The sequence below is a fragment of the Octopus bimaculoides genome, chromosome 28 (genome assembly GCF_046866305.1).
Source record: "Octopus bimaculoides isolate indiv1 chromosome 28, ASM4686630v1, whole genome shotgun sequence".
Taxonomy (NCBI): domain Eukaryota; kingdom Metazoa; phylum Mollusca; class Cephalopoda; order Octopoda; family Octopodidae; genus Octopus; species Octopus bimaculoides.
This window is the reverse complement of record NC_142955.1, coordinates 14,287,907-14,309,518: the sequence shown is the minus strand read 5'-3', so window position 1 is coordinate 14,309,518 and position 21,612 is coordinate 14,287,907. Positions and strand designations below refer to the sequence as shown.

General features: G+C 35.9%; 1 protein-coding gene across 1 annotated transcript in view; it reads left to right on the top strand.

Annotated features, from left to right (window-relative positions):
• LOC106877330 (uncharacterized) overlaps nt 1-21,612 on the top strand; it is a 65,387-nt gene that overhangs the window by 26,495 nt on the left and 17,280 nt on the right. Inside the window, exons 14-20 of the mRNA XM_089344379.1 lie at nt 529-655; nt 6,028-6,282; nt 7,408-7,680; nt 12,836-13,055; nt 14,369-14,591; nt 16,838-19,897; nt 21,305-21,612. The exon at nt 21,305-21,612 is cut by the window's right edge and continues 16 nt beyond it. Of these exons, the coding sequence (XP_089200505.1) occupies nt 529-655; nt 6,028-6,282; nt 7,408-7,680; nt 12,836-13,055; nt 14,369-14,591; nt 16,838-19,897; nt 21,305-21,612 (4,466 nt within the window). The remainder of the gene's footprint in view (nt 1-528; nt 656-6,027; nt 6,283-7,407; nt 7,681-12,835; nt 13,056-14,368; nt 14,592-16,837; nt 19,898-21,304) is intronic.

Genomic DNA, 21,612 nt, shown 5'->3' with positions numbered 1-21,612 from the left:
TCATTTAACGTCCTTTTTCTAAGCTGGCATGGGTCAGACGGTTTGACTGGGACTGGAAGGCTGGAGAGCTGCACCAGGCTCCAGTCGTCCGTATTGGCTTGGTTTCTCTCGCTGGATGCTCTTCTTAATGCCAACCACATTACAGAGTGTACTGGGTGCCTTTTACGCGTCACCAACACTGGCAATGACCACGATTCACTTAGCTTGATGTGTCTCTTCAAGCACACCAAATCGCCAGAAATCTTGTTCACTTGTCATTTTATGTGACATCAGCACCAGTGCCATTTACATGGCACCAATGCTTTTTATGTGACACCAACACCAGTGCCTTTTACATGGTACCAGCAGCAGTGCTTTTTGCATGGTTTCTACGTAGATGTAGTTATAAAATTAAAAAGATAATTTATAACGAATTTAGTTTATTGGTGCAAAAGAAAATATGGCATAAAATAGGTTTGACAGGCAAAATGTTAAGACATGTGCTGTCTGAAGAATTTTACAAAGATATGTTTTCCACTTTCTTTTCAGTATCCAAACAGTAATGTTCTGTTTGAGACTGAGGGATCCAAATTACCCCGGAAACTCCTTATCACAGATGGAAGAAACGGATGCCGCTTCTATGCGGAAACTCCTTGGCGGAATATGAAATTCAGGGGTGAGTAGTGAACGGATGATGTGAGTACGACATCAAAGAGCAAACCAAGTGATCAGAGGTTCATATCCCAGAAGACAAGCTCTGTTTTGCTTTAGTTATCGATGTTAGTCCTGATGCCTGTATTGTTGTTGTTGTTGTTGTTGTTGTTGTTGTTGTTGTTTAGTCTCAAGTTAGACATGATCTAGAAAGCCTATAATCAAAGGCGTTCCAGTCATGGCTTTCCCATCTTTTATTTAGACAAAGCATATCAAAGACTACATTATTTATTGTCCTTCTTTGTTGTTGTTTAGCCCCAGGTCAGCCTTGATCCAGTAGACATGATCAAAATATATTCCAGACATGCCAATCCAATCTTTAATTCGGATATAGTGTATCTAGGATTACATCATCTTATGTGTCCTTCCTAGCTGCTTCGCCCCAGGTCAGCCTTGATCCAGCAAATATATGATCAAAGATGTTCCAGACCTGACCATCCTATCTATGATTCAGACATTGTGTATCTAGGGCCACATTATCTAATGAGCCCTTCCTTGTTATTTAGTCTCATACCAGTTCCTTTTTCTACAAACATACTAATCAAAGGTGTTCAGGTCATGACCACCTCATCTTTCATTCAGACATAGTGTATCTAGGAATCCATTATCCAAAACGTTCTTCGTTCTTAAAACACGAAACTGTGTTTTCAGCATAATTTGGCTGCTATTTCTACGAAGGTGAAAAACTACATAGACACCTCTTTCATTAGCATCTGATACTAAATTGTATAAGACCCTTAATTCTGTTTAATAAACGATAAAGAAACCGCCGTGGGGCAACAGGGGGCGAGGGGAGAAGTTTGGAAGTCACCCAATCTTGTGTGTTTGTGTGGGGGGGGGGTTACCAAGGAGTGGGTTCCACATAGTCAGTAGACATGACAGAAATAGTTGCCAAATCTTCCTCAGATCATATCCATCTGTCATTATACATATATATATATATGTGTGTGTGTGTGTGTGTGTGTGTGTGTGTGTGTGTGTGTGTGTGTGTGTGTGTGTGTGTGTGTGTGTTTAAATATATCTTTTATACCAAAAATTTGGCAAAAGAATATAGTATCTGTTAACAATCTTAGCAAAATACTCACAGTTGAGTTTTTGTATATATATATATATATATATATATATCGACTTTAAATAGAGCTCAAAACTGATCCATTGAAAATACTTTATAATAATAATAATAATAATGAAAATGACATATGAACATTTCGATAGAATATCCAGAATGATTAATACATATTATGAAATGTTATAAAATATTATAAAATATGGGATACTCCATCTCCTCGGGGTCCCATGTAGCAAATAAAAACAGAAAACATTCAAATCCAATTTTCATAGCTGACCCATGAAAATATACAAAACAGAATGAAAACGTATGAGATGATATACAACCGTTCATTCTGGATATTCCATCGAAATGTTCATAGGTCATTTTCCTTATTATTATTATTATTATAATAAAATATTTTCAATGGATCAGTTTTGAGCTCTATTCAAAGTCGATATATATATATATATATATATATATATATATATATATATATATATATATAACCTGCAAAAACACCAGCCAAATCTTCCTGAAAATTCATTCTCTTGTTGCATACAAATCAGGGAGAAATCGAACAACTTGAGAGATGATTCTGCTTCAACATCTTCTGCAGCACATTTCTAACGAGTGTTACTTAATTTGCAGGTCAGCTAGCGGCTTGACCAGGCCTGGTAAGATATATGGGGTATTTATTATTGATACATTCCTCTTTCATAGAGATCTCATTCAAAAGGAAATTGAGAGTGAAGAGAGAAGTGTTGTCTTCAAGTGAGTTTATTGAAAGTTGGGTGAAAGTTGCGAAAATGGCAAGATTGGATGGTACCTCACTAAGTGTAGACCTATAAGTCGGAGAGGAGGAATTGGGGAGGGTACCGTGCTATCTGTTCTTTTCAACTATCTAATACTTACCTGATTATTTTGGCCGTGCCAAAGAGGCAAAACATTTGCAACAGTTCTACTGGGCACTTTATTCCGATTTCCTTTATATTCCTCTTGATGCTTTCTGATACTGTCCCCAAGGACTCAACAATAATTGGCACTATCTTTACCTTTTTCACTTAAGAGGGTTGTATTTATTTATTTTTTTCGCCCTCCTTCTTCACTATTCGTGGATCAAAGGAAAACGCAGCATCAACCATGCAGCACATGTGGTGCATCTTGTCGACCACAATTAGATCCGGTCTGTTATGCTCTGGCACCTGATGTGTTGGGACTGCGAAGTGCCAGGGGATTTTGCAAGTCTTCGACTCCACCACTCTCTGCAGTTTGTGCTCATACGTCATCTTGCCTCTCTCTAGCTCCCACTTTTCGCACAATTTCCAATGTAGCGCTTACGCTACCTTATCGTATTGCCACATTATTATTATTATTATTATTATTATTATTATTATTATTATTATTATTATTATTATTATTATTATTATTATTATTCCTTCGTAACACAGTGTAGGTAAAAATGCACCGCAGTCTTTAGTCATCTGTCAAGTCACAACTAGGACCTCACACAGATAATACTTTCCTTAAAATTTGAGTTGTGCCCAATGAGGCTGCTTTTTGCAAGACAAATCTTGCATGGTATTTCCAGTTGTCTAAAGAAGTTTTGAAGTTTCAATGGGATTGAGCCCAACACTCCGATTACCACTGGTATCACTTTTACTTTAATCTTTAATCTTTCTGTATGTCATATATATTTGTAAGTCCTGGTGTTTTTGTTATGTATTTGTCTGATTATTTTTTTATTATACCTAAGGCACCTACTATGATAGAAATTGTTTCTGTTTTTAGATTCCACATTCGAGTTACCTCTATTTCCGAGTCTTTATATTTTGAAAGTTTCTCCATTTATTTTAGAGAAACGTTGTCATCTGCTGGTATTGATACATCAATTAGAAAGCATTTTTTTCTTCATGATCTCTGACAACTATATCTGGCCTATTGGCCTTAATTTCTCTATCTGTGTGTATTGGCATATCCCATAGTATGATTGCTTTCTCGTTTTCTGTGACCTTTTCTGGCGTGTGCTTATACCATCTTTTTTCTGTTGTTATTCCATAGTGTTGGCATAGCTTCCAGTGTATGTAAGTCCCAACTCTGTCGTATCTGTGAATATATTCCTTCTTAGCCAAGACTGGGCAGCCAGAGACAATATGATTTATTGTTTCTTGTCTATCGCCACATATTCTGCAGTTACGTGTTATATATCTTTTCATTATATGTGTTTGGTAATTTCTGGTGGGGAGGCTTTGGTCTTGTGCAGCAATTAAAAATCCTTCAGTCTCTGCTTTGAGTCCTGAGCTTCTCAATCATTGCTTGGATTTTTCTGTCTATTTCTTTTGCATTTAGTTTAGCCCAGTATTTACCATGTAGGGGCTTTTCTTGCCATCGTTTTATCATGGTCCGTTGTTGTTCTAGTTTTAGTTTGGATTTCATTTGTTTTATAGCTTTTGTTGTTTCTTCTTCATCTTCATATTTGTTAGGTAATATGACTTCTTGTTTGTATTTGTCAGCTTCCTTAAATACTGAAAACAGTTTTTTGTTTTGCTCGTGTTTTGTGGCTATTTGTATTAGTTTTCCTTGCTTCTGAAGTAGGTATTTTTTGCAGTCCTATGGTGGTTATTTTATAATAGTTTTCCAGCTGTATAAGGCCTCTACCACCTTTTATACGTTGTACATATAGCCTTTCTATGTCAGATTTTGGGTGGTGCATCCTAGATCCTGTCATTATTTTTCTTGTTTTCCTTCTATTTTGGTTAGTTCATTTAGTGTCCAGTTAAGGATATTGTAGCCGTAACTTATAACTGGGATGGATAAAGTGTTGATAGCTATTATCTTGTTTTTAGCATTTAGCTCTCTTTTCAATATTGATCTAACTCGTCTATAGTACTCTTTATTTTCTCTTTCTTTTGTGTGTGTTGTATCGTATCAAGTTCATTGATTCCTAAATATTTTTGTCTGGCTTTGGTCTAATTCTCTTATTTCATTGGCTTTATCTAGTGTGATATTGCTACTCTTAACTAGTTTTCTTCTTTTCAAGGTTGCTTTGGCACATTTTTCTAAGCCAAATTTCATATCTATTTCTTTGGTAAATCCATGTACTCTCTGTGGTAGTGTTTCCAACTGTTTATCATTTCTAGCGTATAGTTTTAGGCCATCCATATATAAGAGGTGGCTGATTGTTTTGCCGTAACATTTGTATCCGCATCCAGTTCTGTTTAAAATATCAGATAAAGGTGTCTGTGCCAAGCAGAAAAGGAGTGGAGAGAGCGTGTCCCGCTGGAATATTCCTCTTCTAATGGGGATGGCTTTGGTTTTTATGAGTCCCTCTTTATTATTATTATTATTATTATTATTATTATTATTATTATTCAGTAGTTTTATTTTTATAGCGTGCTTTCACTTCACTACCGAGCGCAGCTCTGTGTGCCTTGGGTATGTGCTGTGGTTTGCTGTGATGTTCTTATGGTTACTGTATTGAAAGTCTTTTACGTAGGATGTGTGCAGTGCCCAGTGGTGCAATTATTATTATCATTATTATTATTATTATTATTATTATTATTATTATTATTATTATTATTATTATCATTTTTATTAGGAAAGGCGGTGAGCTGGCAGAATAGTTAGCACGCCGGGCGAAATGCTTAGCGGTATTTCGTCCACCGTTACGTTCTGAGTTCAAATTCCACTGAGGTCAGCTTTGTCTTTCATCCTCGTAGTCGATAAAATAAGTATCTGTGAAACACTGGGGTCGATGTAATCGACTAGTCCCCTCCCAGGCTTTGTGCCTAAAGTAGAAAGGATTATTATTATTATTATTATTATTATTATTATTATTATTATTATTATCATTATTATTATTATTATTATTATTATTATTATTATTATTATCATTATTATTATTATTATTATTATTATTATTATTATTACTATTATTATTATTATTATCATTATTATCATTATTATTATTATTATCATTATTATCATTATTATTATTATTATTATCATTATTATTATTATTATTATTATTATTATTATTATCATTATTATTATTATTATTATCATTATTATTATTATTATTATTATTATTATTATTATTATTATTACTATTAATATTATTATTATTATTATTATTATCATTATTATCATTATTATTATTATTATTATTATTATCATTATTATTATTATTATTATTATTATTATTATTATTATTATTATTATTATTATTATATCTTTCAAACTGAGATATTTTAAAATTGCTTTTTTCCTTGTATTCCTTTCATCGGTAGCTTACACCTCTGGGGAATTCAAAAACTTAACCAGTACTGCAACACTCAATCTTGATAAGCGCTTGGAGTACAACTTTGACCACAATTGGCTGATTGAAGATTTTCCACGAGGGTTCAAATGGACAAATAACCTCGGAGTAAAGGGCCCAAAACATAGTGGAGAGCTGAATTCATTTCTGGAATACAGGCAGGGAGAGTTACTGGACATGAAAGCGAGTGCAACCAGCTCTGAATTCAAACCCATAGTAACATCATGTGAGTCTATTTCATTGATATTTGATGTGAATATGTGTGTGTGTGTGTGTGTGTGTGTGTGTGTGTGTGTGTGTGTGTGTGTGTGTGTGTGTGTGTGTGTGTGTGTGTGTGTGTGATGGACTTTCTCATCGAAGACGTCGTGTGAGCGTTTAGCTTTTTGGCGAACAGCCTGCACAAATAATTACTTTATAACAATCAAATGTTCATAGCGCATATTAGTTCACTCTCTCCATCAAATCGACGTTTGTCTAAACGGGCGCACGGTATACCACACGTCAGATGTTAAGTGATTGATCAGAGAGCAACATGAGATTCAGTGTTTTGCTCAAGAACACAACGCAACACCTGGCCTGAGATTCGAAATCACGATCGCTAAATCATGAGTGCAACACCCTAACCAGTAGGCCACTCTCCAACTCACCTTCTTTTCTTTTTCAGCTGGAGTATTCAAATATCTACTTTACAGAAAGACTCCTGTCCTTGGCCCTCTAAACATCAAATTTCTCAAGTGGTTCAAAACCTCCACCTCCTTCCCAACTGAGAGCGTTCTTTGTGTCTTCCCAGGTACTTGGGATCCTGTTGGTGCTGGCGCCACGTAAGAGTCGCCCAGTTACACACTGCAAAGTGGTTGGAGTTAGGAAGGGCACCCAGCCATAGAAGCCTTGCCAAAACAGATAATGAAGCCTGGTGCAGCCCCAAGTCTTACCGGCTCCTGCTAAAGAGCCCAACCCATACCAGCAGGAAAAAGGGACGTTAAGTGATGATGATGATGATGATGAGGAGGAGGAGGAGGAGGAGGAGAAGGAAGAGAAAAAGGCGAATATCCATACATTAAGAAATGTATATAAATGTCTCAGATCAGAATGTAATAGGAAATTTAGTTAACCACTTTATTATAACATCATAAATTGTATAACCTTTATATGTGTTTCACTAGTGAATACTGGTATGTTCAGCAGACATTATTTTACAGACGATTACATAAGCACTTTCAATATCAGATTTTCAGAAGTAAATAGTAGTCTAATCCATTGTAATTGACCTCTCTCAATTAGTAGTCAGAGCTATACATTGTACAAGACTTTATTTGCATATTTCATTGAATTTTTTCTTTTTATTTACTAGTGAAACTTCGAAACGATAAAAATAATATGGATGCCACAGGCATGTTCAAAAATGGCCAAGGGGAATACACGGTCAATTTGAATATATTGAAGGATGTAAAAAACTCTGCCTATCACTATAAACCAAAACTGAAGATGACAGCATTGAAAAAGGTCGTCATGGACCTCGATTCGGAAATAGTCGTTTCTCAACAGGGAAAACTATCGCTGATTCTTAAACTGCATAAAATGAGAATGAATCCATTTGTCATAAGTAAACCTGTCATTTTGAATGGTAAGCAAAACATTTCAACATTTTAATGCAAATTTCAATGGTTATAAATATATATATATATATATATATATATATATATATATATATATATATATAAATATATATATATATATATATATATATATATATATATATATATATATATATATATATATATATATATATATATATATATATATATATATTTAAAGGTTTGGAGGTGATGTACAGAAATTATATAGAAAAAAATTAAGGTACTCAGAAATCTGGATGTTCGTACATTTACAGATTTTTATTAATGTCACATATTAAATGAAGCGCTTTTCACCTAGTCGTGTAGGTTTTTCAATTTGAAAAACCTACACGACTAGGTGAAAAGCGCTTCATTTAATATGTGACATTAATAAAAATCTGTAAATGTACAAACATCCAGATTTCTGAGTACCTTAATTTATATATATATATATATATATATATATATATATATATATATATTATAAGGTTTTTAAACTTTTAAATTTTCATATTCAAAAGAGAAAATTATTATATATATATATATATATATATATATATATATATATATATATATATATATATACATATATATATAAATATACATACAAATATATATATGTGTGTATATATATATATATATATATATATATATATATATATATATATATATATATATATATATATATATAGTTACAAACGGAAGAAAAGAAATCCTTCAAAGGGGTTCGTTAAACATCTAGTTCACTAGTACGTCAGTTGGATACCATATATATATTGGTATAATTCAATTATAATGATAAATTAAATATAGAGATATACTATTCACAATCCAGTAATTTATTTATATCACAAAAACTACATTAAATACTTAAATACTATGAATATAATATAACATGATATTATATAACATAAATAATTTTTAATGATTATCTATGTTATATAATATTATGTTATGTTATATTCATAATATTTCTTGTTTGTATTTGTCAGCTTCCTTAAATACTGAAAACAGTTTTTTGTTTTGCTCGTGTTTTGTGGCTATTTGTATTAGTTTTCCTTGCTTCTGAAGTAGGTATTTTTGCAGTCCTATGGTGGTTATTTTATAATAGTTTTCCAGCTGTATAAGACCCCTACCACCTACTGTACGTTGTATATATAGCCTTTCTATGTCAGATTTTGGGTGGTGCATCCTAGATCCTGTTATTATTTTTCTTGCTTTCCTGTCTATTTTAGATAGTTCGTTTAGTGTCCAGTTACGGATATTGTAGCTGTAACTTATAACTGGGACGGCTAAACTGTTAATACCTATTATCTTGTTTTTAGTATTGAGCTCTGTTTTTAGTATTGATCTAACTTGTCTATAGTACTCTTTCTTTATTTTTTCTTTCATTTGTGTGTGTTGTATCCTATCTAGTTCATTGATTCCTAAATATTTGTATGGCTGGCATCCGTCTAATTCTCTTATTTCATTGGCTTTATCTAGTGTGATGCTGCTACTCTTAACTAGTTTTCCTCTTTTCAGGGTTGCTTTGGCACATTTTTCTAATCCGAATTTCATATCTATTTCCTTGGTAAATCCATGTACTCTCTGTAGTAGTGTTTCCAGCTTTTTATCATTTCTAGCGTATAATTTTAGGTCATCCATATATAAAAGGTGGCTGACTGTTTTGCCGTAACATTTGTATCCGCATCCAGTTCTATTTAGCAATTCAGATAAAGGTGTCAGTGCCAGGCAGAACAGGATTGGAGAGAGCGTGTCTCCCTGGAATATTCCTCTTCTAATGGGGATGGCTTTCGTGTTCACCAGTCCCTCTTTTGTTTGGCGCTGTAGCACTGTCTGCCATTTATTCATAGAGTGCCTTATGTATTTTATAATAATTGGTGCCACCTTGTTTATGGCTAGTGTTACGAGGATCCACGTGCGGGGAACATTGTCGAAAGCCTTTCGGTAGTCCACCCAGGCCATACTGAGGCCTTTCTTCTTTCTGCGGCTGTCTTCAGTTATGGCTTTATTGATCATTAATTGATCTTTACAGCTGTATGAGCCCTTGCAACATCCCTTCTGCTCTTCTGGAAACAGGTTGTTATTTTCCAGGTGCTTACTCAATCTCTGCGATATTATTGCAGTAAAGGCTTTGTAGATTGTAGGGAGACAGGTTATAAGTCTGTAGTTTTGTGGTTTCTCCGTTTCCGTGGATTTGGGAATTAAGATGGTTTTCCCTTTCGTGAGCCATTCAGGCATTGTCTCTGGCTCTGCTAGTATGTTGTTAAAGTTTTCAGCCAGCTTTTTGTGCATTCCTGTCAGGTATTTTAACCAGAAGTTGGGAATCTCGTCGTGCCCAGGTGCCTTCCAGTTGCTTAGTTTTTGCAGTGCCTGGGTTACCTCTTCAGTTGTTATAGGGGTCCAGAGTTGCTCAGGTGCTAAGTTCGTTGTTTTAATGGTCCTTTTCTGGGGTTGTTGCTTCACCGACCATATTTCTTTCCAAAATTCTTCCACTTCTTCTGCTGTTGGTGCTGCAGTAATGTCTATTTTATTTTTTCCCAGTTCTTGGTAGAATTTGGGGGGGTTGGATTTGAACTGTCTGTTTTGTTCAAAGAAACGTTGGCGTTTCTCATACCGGCGGATCCTTTGTGCTTTGGCCAGGATATCTTGCTTTAGTTTTTCTTTTGCCTCAGGTAAATCTTTTTCTGTAATGTTTATTTGTACAGTATTTTTGTTTTGTTCTTGTTACTTAGCTGTGTTGATTGTCTGCTAATTTCATTGAGAATCGATAGATCTTTTCTCTTTTTTTTTAATTTTGTTCTGGATGTTATTTATCCACAAGGTCTGTTTGGGTGGTGGAGCTCCTGTTCGGGTGGGTTTGAGGGAGTATCCTGCTTCTTTTGTGGCTGCAGTGGCTGCCGCTTATATTATGTCATTTAGCTCAGTGATATTGCCAGTTGTTTCTGTGGCTGTTAGTTCCGTGACGGCCAGGTTTATGCTATTCATTATTGATGTTGTTTGATTGTCTATTTTGATTTTTGGGAGATATAATCTGTGGTCCATTCTAAGATCTGTGGTTTTCAGTTCTTTGATTATTCTCATTTTTATAGTATCATAATCATTAGGTTTCCCTTCGTTATTCCCAGGCTTTATATTTGTTTCGCCTTCTTTTTCATTCATATGTTTGTCTGTGGTGTTCTGGATTGGTGCTTTTTGTATATTATTATACATCTCTACGGTCTGGGTTTGTTGTTTTTTGTTTACTTCGTTTTTGGCGAAAATGTTACGTTTGTCTTCGTGTTTTACTATCTCAGTGTTTATATTATTATTTGGCATTGTTGTGTGGCTACTATCTAGATTTTCCTGATGTATTTTTCCTTTCAATTGTTCTATTTCTATTTCTGATATATATATATATATTTTTTTTTGCTTTTAGAATATATCTTCTTATGTTAGCTAGTTTATTAGGGTTCATTGTTGTATCCAAGTCTTTATTTAGAATATTTTTCTTCCATATTTTATATGTATGTGTTGTTGCGTTTTCGTTTTTTGGGTAGAGCACTGCTGTAAAGTAAGCGTGTAGGATCGAAATATATTCCTCACGTGTCCATTTATGCCGTTTTGGTTTTATTTGCGGGACATGAGGAACAACGTCCGGCCCTTTATTTTGACGGTCATCATTTTCGTAGGGTATCGGTCCATTCATTTCTGTTTTCAGATTGTTTTGCACGTGCAGCTCTTCGTACTTTTTGCGTAACAAGTTTAAAGTACGCACTTCCCGGTTGTTATTCTTGGGTGGAATAATACCGGTATTATTTAATCTGTATGTAATTTTTTTTGTACATGGTGTTTGGGGCCGGAGATGGTCTGGTGTTGATGTAACAAGCGTGTTTACGATCGCTGTGCGAGCAGTGGAGATGATATCCAGTTAAAATACATCATTATATTTGGAAAAATAGAAATAAATTTCAATGTGTATTACAACCCTTTGTCAGCTATTTTTGGCTCCATGCGATATCTTTATTTCCGATGATTTTGGATAAATTTCGGAGCAATGATTTATCGTTCTCACATGTTAAACATCCCCCGGTGTAATTCCTGTTAAACGTCCCCCGGTGTAATTCCTGTTAAACTTCCCCCGGTGTAATTCTGTTAAACGTCCCCCGGTGTAATTCCTGTCAAACGTCCCCCGGTGTAATTCCTGTTAAACGTCCCCCGGTGTAATTCTGTTAAACGTCCCCCGGTGTAATTCCTGTTAAACGTCCCCCGGTGTAATTCTGCTAAACGTCCCCCGGTGTAATTCCTGTCAAACGTCCCCCGGTGTAATTCCTGTTAAACGTCCCCCGGTGTAATTCTGCTAAACGTCCCCCGGTGTAATTCTGTCAAACGTCCCCCGGTGTAATTCCTGTTAAACGTCCCCCGGTGTAATTCTGTTAAACGTCCCCCGGTGTAATTCCTGTTAAACGTCCCCCGGTGTAATTCCTGTCAAACGTCCCCCGGTGTAATTCCTGTTAAACGTCCCCCGGTGTAATTCCTGTTAAACGTCCCCCGGTGTAATTCTGTCAAACGTCCCCCGGTGTAATTCCTGCTAAACGTCCCCCGGTGTAATTCTGTTAAACGTCCCCCGGTGTAATTCCTGTTAAACGTCCCCCGGTGTAATTCCTGTCAAACGTCCCCCGGTGTAATTCCTGTTAAACGTCCCCCGGTGTAATTCCTGTTAAACGTCCCCCGGTGTAATTCTGTCAAACGTCCCCCGGTGTAATTCCTGCTAAACGTCCCCCGGTGTAATTCTGTTAAACGTCCCCCGGTGTAATTCCTGTTAAACGTCCCCCGGTGTAATTCCTGTCAAACGTCCCCCGGTGTAATTCTGTCAAACGTCCCCCGGTGTAATTCTGTCAAACGTCCCCCGGTGTAATTCCTGTTAAACGTCCCCCGGTGTAATTCTGTCAAACGTCCCCCGGTGTAATTCTGTCAAACTTCCCCCGGTGTAATTCCTGTTAAACGTCCCCCGGTGTAATTCTGTTAAACGTCCCTCGGTGTAATTCCTGTTAAACGTCCCCCGGTGTAATTCCTGTTATTGTTGTTATTATTATTATTATTATTATTATTATTATTATTATTATTATTATTATTGTTATTATTATTAGAATTGTTGTTGATCTTGTTATATCTCAACAGTTGGAATGAGCCGATCCAGCCGTGGACGACAAGGAGGACTTGATGGGAAGATTGGTTACAAGTCTGGAATGGGTAATGCTCGGATGGTCTTTAAAATAGGAAGACTGAGTCGCATTTCTTTGTTGTACAACTTTGGACCCAAACTCAATGACCGCATTGTCGTCTCAACCAAAGGACGGGAACAACGTCTCAAGAACTCTGTAACCTACATATACAACATGTGAGTAGACATGTTTATATATATATAGTGTGTGTGTGTGTGTGTGTCTGTCTGTCATTCTCTTTTAGTGCTTCATTACTGGTTTGATTTCCACTAATTTACTTATTTATTTTGTCCAAAATTTTCGTTGTCTTTCAACCTTTTTAATAGTCGTTGACTCTGTCCGTTGCCAGAGCTGCGTTCTTTTTGCTTGTTTGTATGTGTGCATGTGTGTACGTTTGTATGTATGTATTCTGCATATTTATCTGTGTTTGTATGTGTGTTCGTGTATGTTTGTGTGTGTGTATGTGTGTGCGTGTGCTTGTCTGTCTGTCTAACCTATGTACCTATCTAGCTATTTATTTACATATCCATTTATCTACACACACACACACACACACACACACACACACACACACATTTATATATATATATATACATATATATATATATATATATATATATATATATATATATATATATATATATATATATATATATATATATATATACGTCTACTTAACAGCCAACAAACAACTCTACCTGTGTATACATAAACTGTGGATATTGGGGTATGACTACCTTCTACGTATATTTCCTAATTAGTACTGGGGATGTTTCATTTATGAGGACGTACTCCTGTTTTTGTCCAAGTGTTGGGTCCTTCGGGTGCTAGGATAAACACAAAAACGAAATAAATATATATATATCTTAATATATAAAATCTGTTATGTCTATCTGTCTGTCTGTGTGCTTATAACTCGAGTATTGTTCATCCGATCGCGCTGAAACTTTAAACATGGATACATGAGAGAGCGGGACGTTCCGTAATCTAAAAAGATTTTCAAAATCGTTAGATTCAAAATGAAAATCTCTCTTTTTGTAATCTTTAATGTCCTGTTTGTTCCGCCATTAAAACAACCAGTTGCTTAGACAGCCGGCACATACCATTTCGCTGGCAACAAGGGGAGTACAGGATGACAGTCAGCCCAAACCGTCGCTATGCTGTCTCTCTTCTTTCCTCTCTCTCTGTGGGGTTAATAATCTTAATCTTTAGTCACAGTTTCTCATTCAAACTACATCATAGGCAGAATTGTTGGATTAAGACAGTAGGGTGTTTTGAGGCACACAGAATTGTTAGTATTCCGCCAAGGTCGACTTTGTTTTTCTTCCATTTGGGGTCGAGAAGATAAGTACCAGTTGATTACTGGGGCCTATGTAATCGACTTACCCACTCCCTCGACATTGCTGGCCTTGTGCCAAAATTTGAAACCATTATTATTCTTACTGCTGTTATTATTGTTGTTGTTGTTGTTGTTGTTGCGGTTTCACAGAGACGTCACCAGTAAGAAATGGCCAGTTCTGAACTTCAATGTCAAAGGTCGTGCCGTGAAGGGCATCGGAAAACTATCAACTTCTTTCGTCGCTATATACACAAATCCGTCTTCCAGAGAGAAGCGGAAAAACACCTTGAAGTTCAACACCCTCCTCACTTATGCTTCACCAGGAATTACCCGTAAATATGATTATACACTCAGTGTGATTGACCAAACAAAGGTATGTAGATTTTTTTCTCTTCTATGTTTCTGTTACAATTTATACTCTCTACGCATTTTCAACCTATAAGCTCGACATACTTCATTATCATCATCATCATTTAACGTCCGTTTTCCATATTGACATGGTTTGACCGGAGATGGTAAGGACAGGGACGGCACTAGACTCCATTGCCTGTTCTGGCATAGTTTCTACGGCTAGATGCTCTTCCTAATGCTAACCACTTCACAGAGCGTGCTGGGTGCTTTTTATGTGGCACCATCACCAGTGCTTTCAACATGGCACTAGCACAATTTCTTTTTATATGGCACTAGCACAATTTCTTTTTATATGGCACCAGCACCAGTGCTTTTAACTTTGCACAAGCACAATTTCTTTTTATGTGGCACCAGCACCAGTGCTTTTAACTTTGCACAAACACAATTTCTTTTTATGTGGCACCATCACCAGTGCTTTCAACATGGCACTAGCACAATTTCTTTTTATATGGCACCAGCACCAGTGCTTTTAGCTTTGCACAAGCACAATTTCTTTTTATGTGGCACCAGCACCAGTGCTTTTAACTTTGCACAAGCACAATTTCTTTTTATGTGGCACCAGCACCAGTGCTTTTAACTTTGCACAAGCACAATTTCTTTTTATGTGGCAACAGCACCAGTGCTTTTAACTTTGCACAAGCACAATTTCTTTTTATGTGGCACCAGCACCAGTGCTTTTAACTTTGCACAAGCACAATTTCTTTTTATGTGGCAACAGCACCAGTGCTTTTAACTTTGCACAAGTACAATTTCTTTTTATGTGGCACCATCACCAGTGCTTTCAACATGGCACTAGCACAATTTCTTTTTATATGGCACCAGCACCAGTGCTTTTAACTTTGCACAAGCACAATTTCTTTTTATGTGGCACCAGCACCAGCCCGTCATGTTTGTGTGTGTGTGTGATCACTGACTGAGAATTGGTGATAGCGTGTTTACATCCACGTAACATAGCGGTTCGGCAAAAGAGGCCGATAGAATAAGTGCCAGGCTTCAAAATAAATACTGTGATCGATTAATTCGACTAAAGTTCTTCAAGGCGATGCCCCAGTTTGGCCGCCGTCTAATGACTGATACAAGTATAAGAATAAAAGACTATAAATACACACGAATGCGCGCGCGCACACACACACGCACACACACACACTCACACGCACACATTAGCTCTTTCTTTCTGTGACAATGATGGAGAGAAATGTCTCATCGCTGCTTTTAAAATGCACCATAAATGAGTGGTTATGTTGAGATCTTGTGACCCATGTAGTCTACTTCACTTTTGTGCCCTTCATACCAATTCTGAATAGCATTAGCCGTGTGAATCCTGGAAGATGGCGCTACCATCAGGGAACAATATTTACAGCATAGAATGGAAATGAGCATCCAAAATATTCAGAAAATCTTTGGTGTTAATTCTGCTATATGAAAACCAAGTGAAAACCATGAATTGGCTCTGCCTCCATTCTTCATTATAGGAGTCAGACAGTCAGGATACCTTTATTTTCATTAACAAAATAAAATTATTATTACTTAATCAACACTTGTAAAATCTTCAGCGATGTGTAACTATTATAAGTAACATTATTGGACTGATCTTCAGAATGATTCATTCTGTCAATATTTTACATGAAATAATTTTGTATTTAAATGTTACATGTCTCTGACAATTTGACAATATGTTCTTGATTATCAAACTTTTATTGTGTGATTAATAGTCATCCTTTGTAAATGGAACATATGTCAGGTGGAACTAATAAACAATTTCTCATGTTTTGTTTTGTTTTCCTCCCTCTCTCTCTCTCTCTCTCTCTCAACCCTCCCTTTTCATATATATATGTATGCATATGTATACATATATAAATACATGTAAATATATATATATATATATATATATATATATATATATATATATATATATATATATATATATATATATATATATATATATATATATATATATATATATATATATGCGTAAGTACGTATGTATATATCTATATGTATACATGTGTGTGTCTGTCTGTGTACTGTGCGTGCGTTTCTTTAGAGCATAACTATGCATAAGATTCACGCATTAATTCATTAAAATAATTTTAATTGAAATATATAAACCTTAGTACGAGGTGAATGAGACTTATAATGTGGTACAAGATATCGTCTTAGTTTGGTGAGAAAGTATTAATTAATATAACGACTTGTCTTTCATTGCAGAATATTAATTTCCAATTGAAGTCCACACATTCTCACATCCATACCTGGCCATTCAAGAAAATCAAAAATAATTTTATGATGCAAATCTCTCCGAAATCTGTGATCAAAACTGAAATGTACGTCAGCAATAACATGACTAAAGGACGAAGGAATTCCTTTGCCAAACTTTCCTACGATTACAATGGAGAAAAAATGGAATTAAACGAGGAGCTAAACCAAATAAGCGGTAATGCTTATAAAAACAAAATATACTTACAGTGGGCGACGGGACGTATGGTGACACTAAAAACTTCGTTTAAGAATAACCCCAAAGTTATGTTTGTTGAAAACATCCTCGGGTTACCAAACCAACGAGAAGCCAAACTGACCACGACTGTTAATAAGGCGCACCGGGACTACGGAGCGACAATTGAATTTCATGCTGATAAAGAAATTATCCCTACAAAAAAAGACATCGATTGGAAAGCTGTGTCGACTGTTAAATATAACATAAGGAGATATGAAGCTTCTGTGGATACGACTTTGTTGTTAGAATGGGCTTCTGACAAAAGAATACGTGCAGCCGCATCGTTTGACGGTGTGATCCAGGGCAAGTCGACTGCAAAGATTAGTATAACGACTCCATTTAAAGTTATTCAGAGCTACAGTGAATCATTGGAATATGAAGTAAATAATAGGAAATATACGTATTTAGAAAAGGTCAACTGGAAGGCATACAACAAAGAGATCAAATGGACAGAAAAGATAATATTAAATTACGATGACAACGAATATTATTACAATCATCGTCAAGACTATGACGATGTGATAACCGAACTTGAAACGTCTTGGAATTTCAAAGAATACCAGAAGAGTATGATGTTTCTGCTGAAGGAAGATAACCGACCAACCATTGATATTAAGGTGACTCATAGCAAGGGCAGACAGCAAATGAACCTCGATAGTTCTTTTGCTTTTGATATGTTTGACAAAAGAGGGAAGTTCACGACAGCATTTCACAATGATTACAGGGAAACGACTTTGAGCGGAAATTTTGAACATGAATATCTTAACTACTATAACGAACCTGTCCGGGATGTAGGGTCGTACAAAGTGATGCATAACAAGGACATATCTTCAGTGCTTCTTCAGTACACGAATGCCAACTCCGAAAAGAGTAAAATATCTGTAGAACTCAATAAGGATTTACCGAGGAATCTGAAAGGCAAGGTACATATTCTACATGATGACAGACAGCTGCTGGAAATGGATGCTGACTACACAAGAACAAACGACAACTTTGATATGAACGTCGATGTGACTGGTTCAAATTTTGAAAAGATGACTGCCTCTGCTAATGTTAATTTATCCGGCCGAAGGAAGACATCTCATGCTGAAATTAGAACCGATTCTATGGATGTTTCAGTCGACGGGGCCATTGAATATGATACTGAACATATTGATGGCGAATTTCGTATAGGGTCCGGAGGAAAAGATCTTTTATTATCTGGCAACTATAAACGAGATTCTCCCAGCCACAAGGTAAGCGTTAATCTAGGTCTTCCTAACAGCAAGCACATAAAAGCCATCGCTACTTTCAAGGATGGGACCCAAAAGACACTTTCTTTAAATGTGGACAGTCCTGATTTTCCTTCCCTTACAAAAATACAGGCCGATATTTCCTATCTCTCTGACTATAATGGAATTACAATAAGTTCTTCCAGTGCAGTAATGCCGTATTTAGAAAAGTCTCACTTTCACATGTATCTTCCAAAGACATTATTGTACGGTGGCTGGACAGATCCCCAGAACGATTTCAGCTTGGAACTTTCATTGAAATCTACTCCTCGTTTCAGCTCTGATTTCTTATTTCATTACGACCACATGTCAAAAGTTCAGTGGGAAATGTCTGTTGCAGATTTCAATGCCGAGTTACTACTGTCTTCAGACAAATCACTGCTGAAAGGTAAATTCCAGAATGCTGTTGATCTGAGCATTTCTTATCTGAATCAACCACGTGAAATAGATGCAAAGCTCAACTTGAAAACTCGCCGTGCGAAGGTGAATATTGAGATTGAGCCGAAGAAAAATAATTATAAAGCTGATTTAACATTCATGCACAAGCGGAAAGAGGTGTCTGTTGGAGGCTCGTATAAAGTTGCTGGTCAGAAACAGATTATTAAGGCAAACCTGAAGAGTCCTTCATTTGAGGAAAATCTGTTAATTACTGTCTCTGGCAAACAAAAGAAGTTCAAAGTCATGGCCAAGCTAGAGCGAAACAGCATCACATTGGAGTTATCAGCATCTAACAATGGTAAATCAGTGGACATGAACCTGTTTTTCCCGAAAGGGAAAGCAAAACTAAATTTCGAAGGTGAACTGCAAAGGTTTAAGGCTTTTACAAGTGTAACTATTGACAACAAAGAGTACAAGTTCGATCTCTCCAATCAGAACAATCTGGAAGGTGTTTCAGCTGAAATTACAACACCACAATTTGGAACTACTGAATTAAGGTTTGATTTCAACGCAGAGAAACCACGGTTAAAAGCTAGTATTACGCTTCCAAATCAACATTACGGAATCACTGCTTATCCAAACAGAAACGGTTTCATTACTGAATTTGACTTACATTTCGATCGTGTTCAACAACATAAGCAGCTTAAACTTGTGATGTCGTATGTAAATGCGGACGACAGACGAACATTCTTCAGACAGATGAGTGTAAAACTTAGCGATAAATACGCCACTTTAACCACCAACCTTCATCTGAAGGCAACATATGGCTTATATTTAATAATGAGCGAATTTTCATGGGGAGACGAGGACGATCAGAAACTCGGTGCGGAACTTCAGATAAAGCATTCCGACAAAAAAGAAGTTTTACTGGTTCTGACGACGCCCAGGCGTAACAGCGAGGTGGCAGCCAGCTTAGAATCTAGACAGAACCAACACATGGCAATATTCACAGTACTGCCTGATACTAGTAAGGGAAATGAGAAGTTTGAACTCACTACCGACATCTCCGAAGGTCATAACAGAATGCACATAGACATGACCATCAGATTCCCCAGACACAGAAACGTGAGTAAAATTTCAAATATATTTTCTTCTCCTTCATCATTTTCATCATCGTCGTTGACACAGTAGTTGTCTTTATTATGTTTAGTTTATCTCTGCTGGCGAGAATGAGCGTCTTGGGACAATATTCTACGCTTGGATTTTCTTATCACCAATACTTGTTTCAAAGCAAAGGACTTATTCATCATACCCTTTCAAACAATGAACAGCACGACAAATATATGTATATATATATATGTATATATATATATATATATATATATATATATATATATATATATATATATATATATATATATATATATATATATATATATATATATATATATATATATATATATACATACATACATACATTCAACCACACATAAATACACACATACATGCACACACATACATACATACATACATACACACATACACACATATATACATACATACAGACCGACAGACAGATACATGCATATACATAACTATCTATTCTGATCGTCTCATGCCTATATATCAATGGTCTAACTGTGCTAAGTCTAACTGCTTTGTGGCTGGTCAAAAGCCTAACTGCATTTTTCTGCTTCAACTCTTAATGTCTAACTTCATTAGTCTATATTTGTTCTACCCATCATTAGTCTAATTCTGAGTAGTCTAAATATCAATGGTCTAACTCTTAGCGTCCTAACTATCTTTGGTTCAAAAATTAAATGTTTTTTAAGGTTTTGCTCATGCAAAACACATCCTGAGTAAACTACGATTAGTCTAACTATATTAGTCCAACTATATCTATTATGTATCTGGTCTAAATATCATTGGTCTAACTTTCATTAGTCTGTTTTGTCTCTGATCTAAATGATATTTGTCTAACTGTCATATGTCTGACAACATCGGATCTAATTGATATTGTCTAAATATATTAGTAGAACTATGTTTGCTGTCATCAATCTAACTATCAATGGTCTAAAATATCTATGCATTCTAACTGTCATTGGTCTAACCAAGAATTAATTTCTTTGTCAGATTTTACTGATGAAAATCAGTGCCAGGAGGATTCTAGGATTAGTCTGACTGTATCAATTCTGTCTCTGGGCTGAAAGTAATTCATTTAACTATCTTTAATCTAACAGTATCTCTACAGCCTCCGCTTTAAATATTATTGGTCTAACTCTCATTGGTCTAATTATTTTGTATCTGATCTATAAAACATAGGTCTAACTATCATAAGTCTAACTGCATTTTTCTTACTGCTTCAGATTTAACTGTAATTGTTCAACTTCATTAGTCTAACTATATCTGTTCTAAATGTCATTAGTCTAACTATATCTGTTCTAAACGCCATTAGTCTAACTCACAGTGGTCTAAATAGCCTTAGTATTTTAAATATCTCAGTAAAATGATTTTCATTTATTTCTTTTTTAGGACTGGCGGATAAAAAGCACTTTCAGTGGAATCGACCGAAACACTTTGTTCCGCTGGAATACTGAGTTTAGCTTCGATGAAGATCGCAGCAATACCGTTAACTTTGATTTAACGAGTTACTCCATTAAAGGAAACAATACTCTGGAATTTACCGTTAGACATCCTTACTCCAATCTGGACTGGAAACTAGCGGCCTTCACCAGTGAAAGTCCAGGGATGGATTTGGTTGGAATGCGTATGAACTATCAGAGTAACAGGTATGCACAGCAGGAGTATCTGATGTGGGCTAAAATGGACAGAGCACGAAG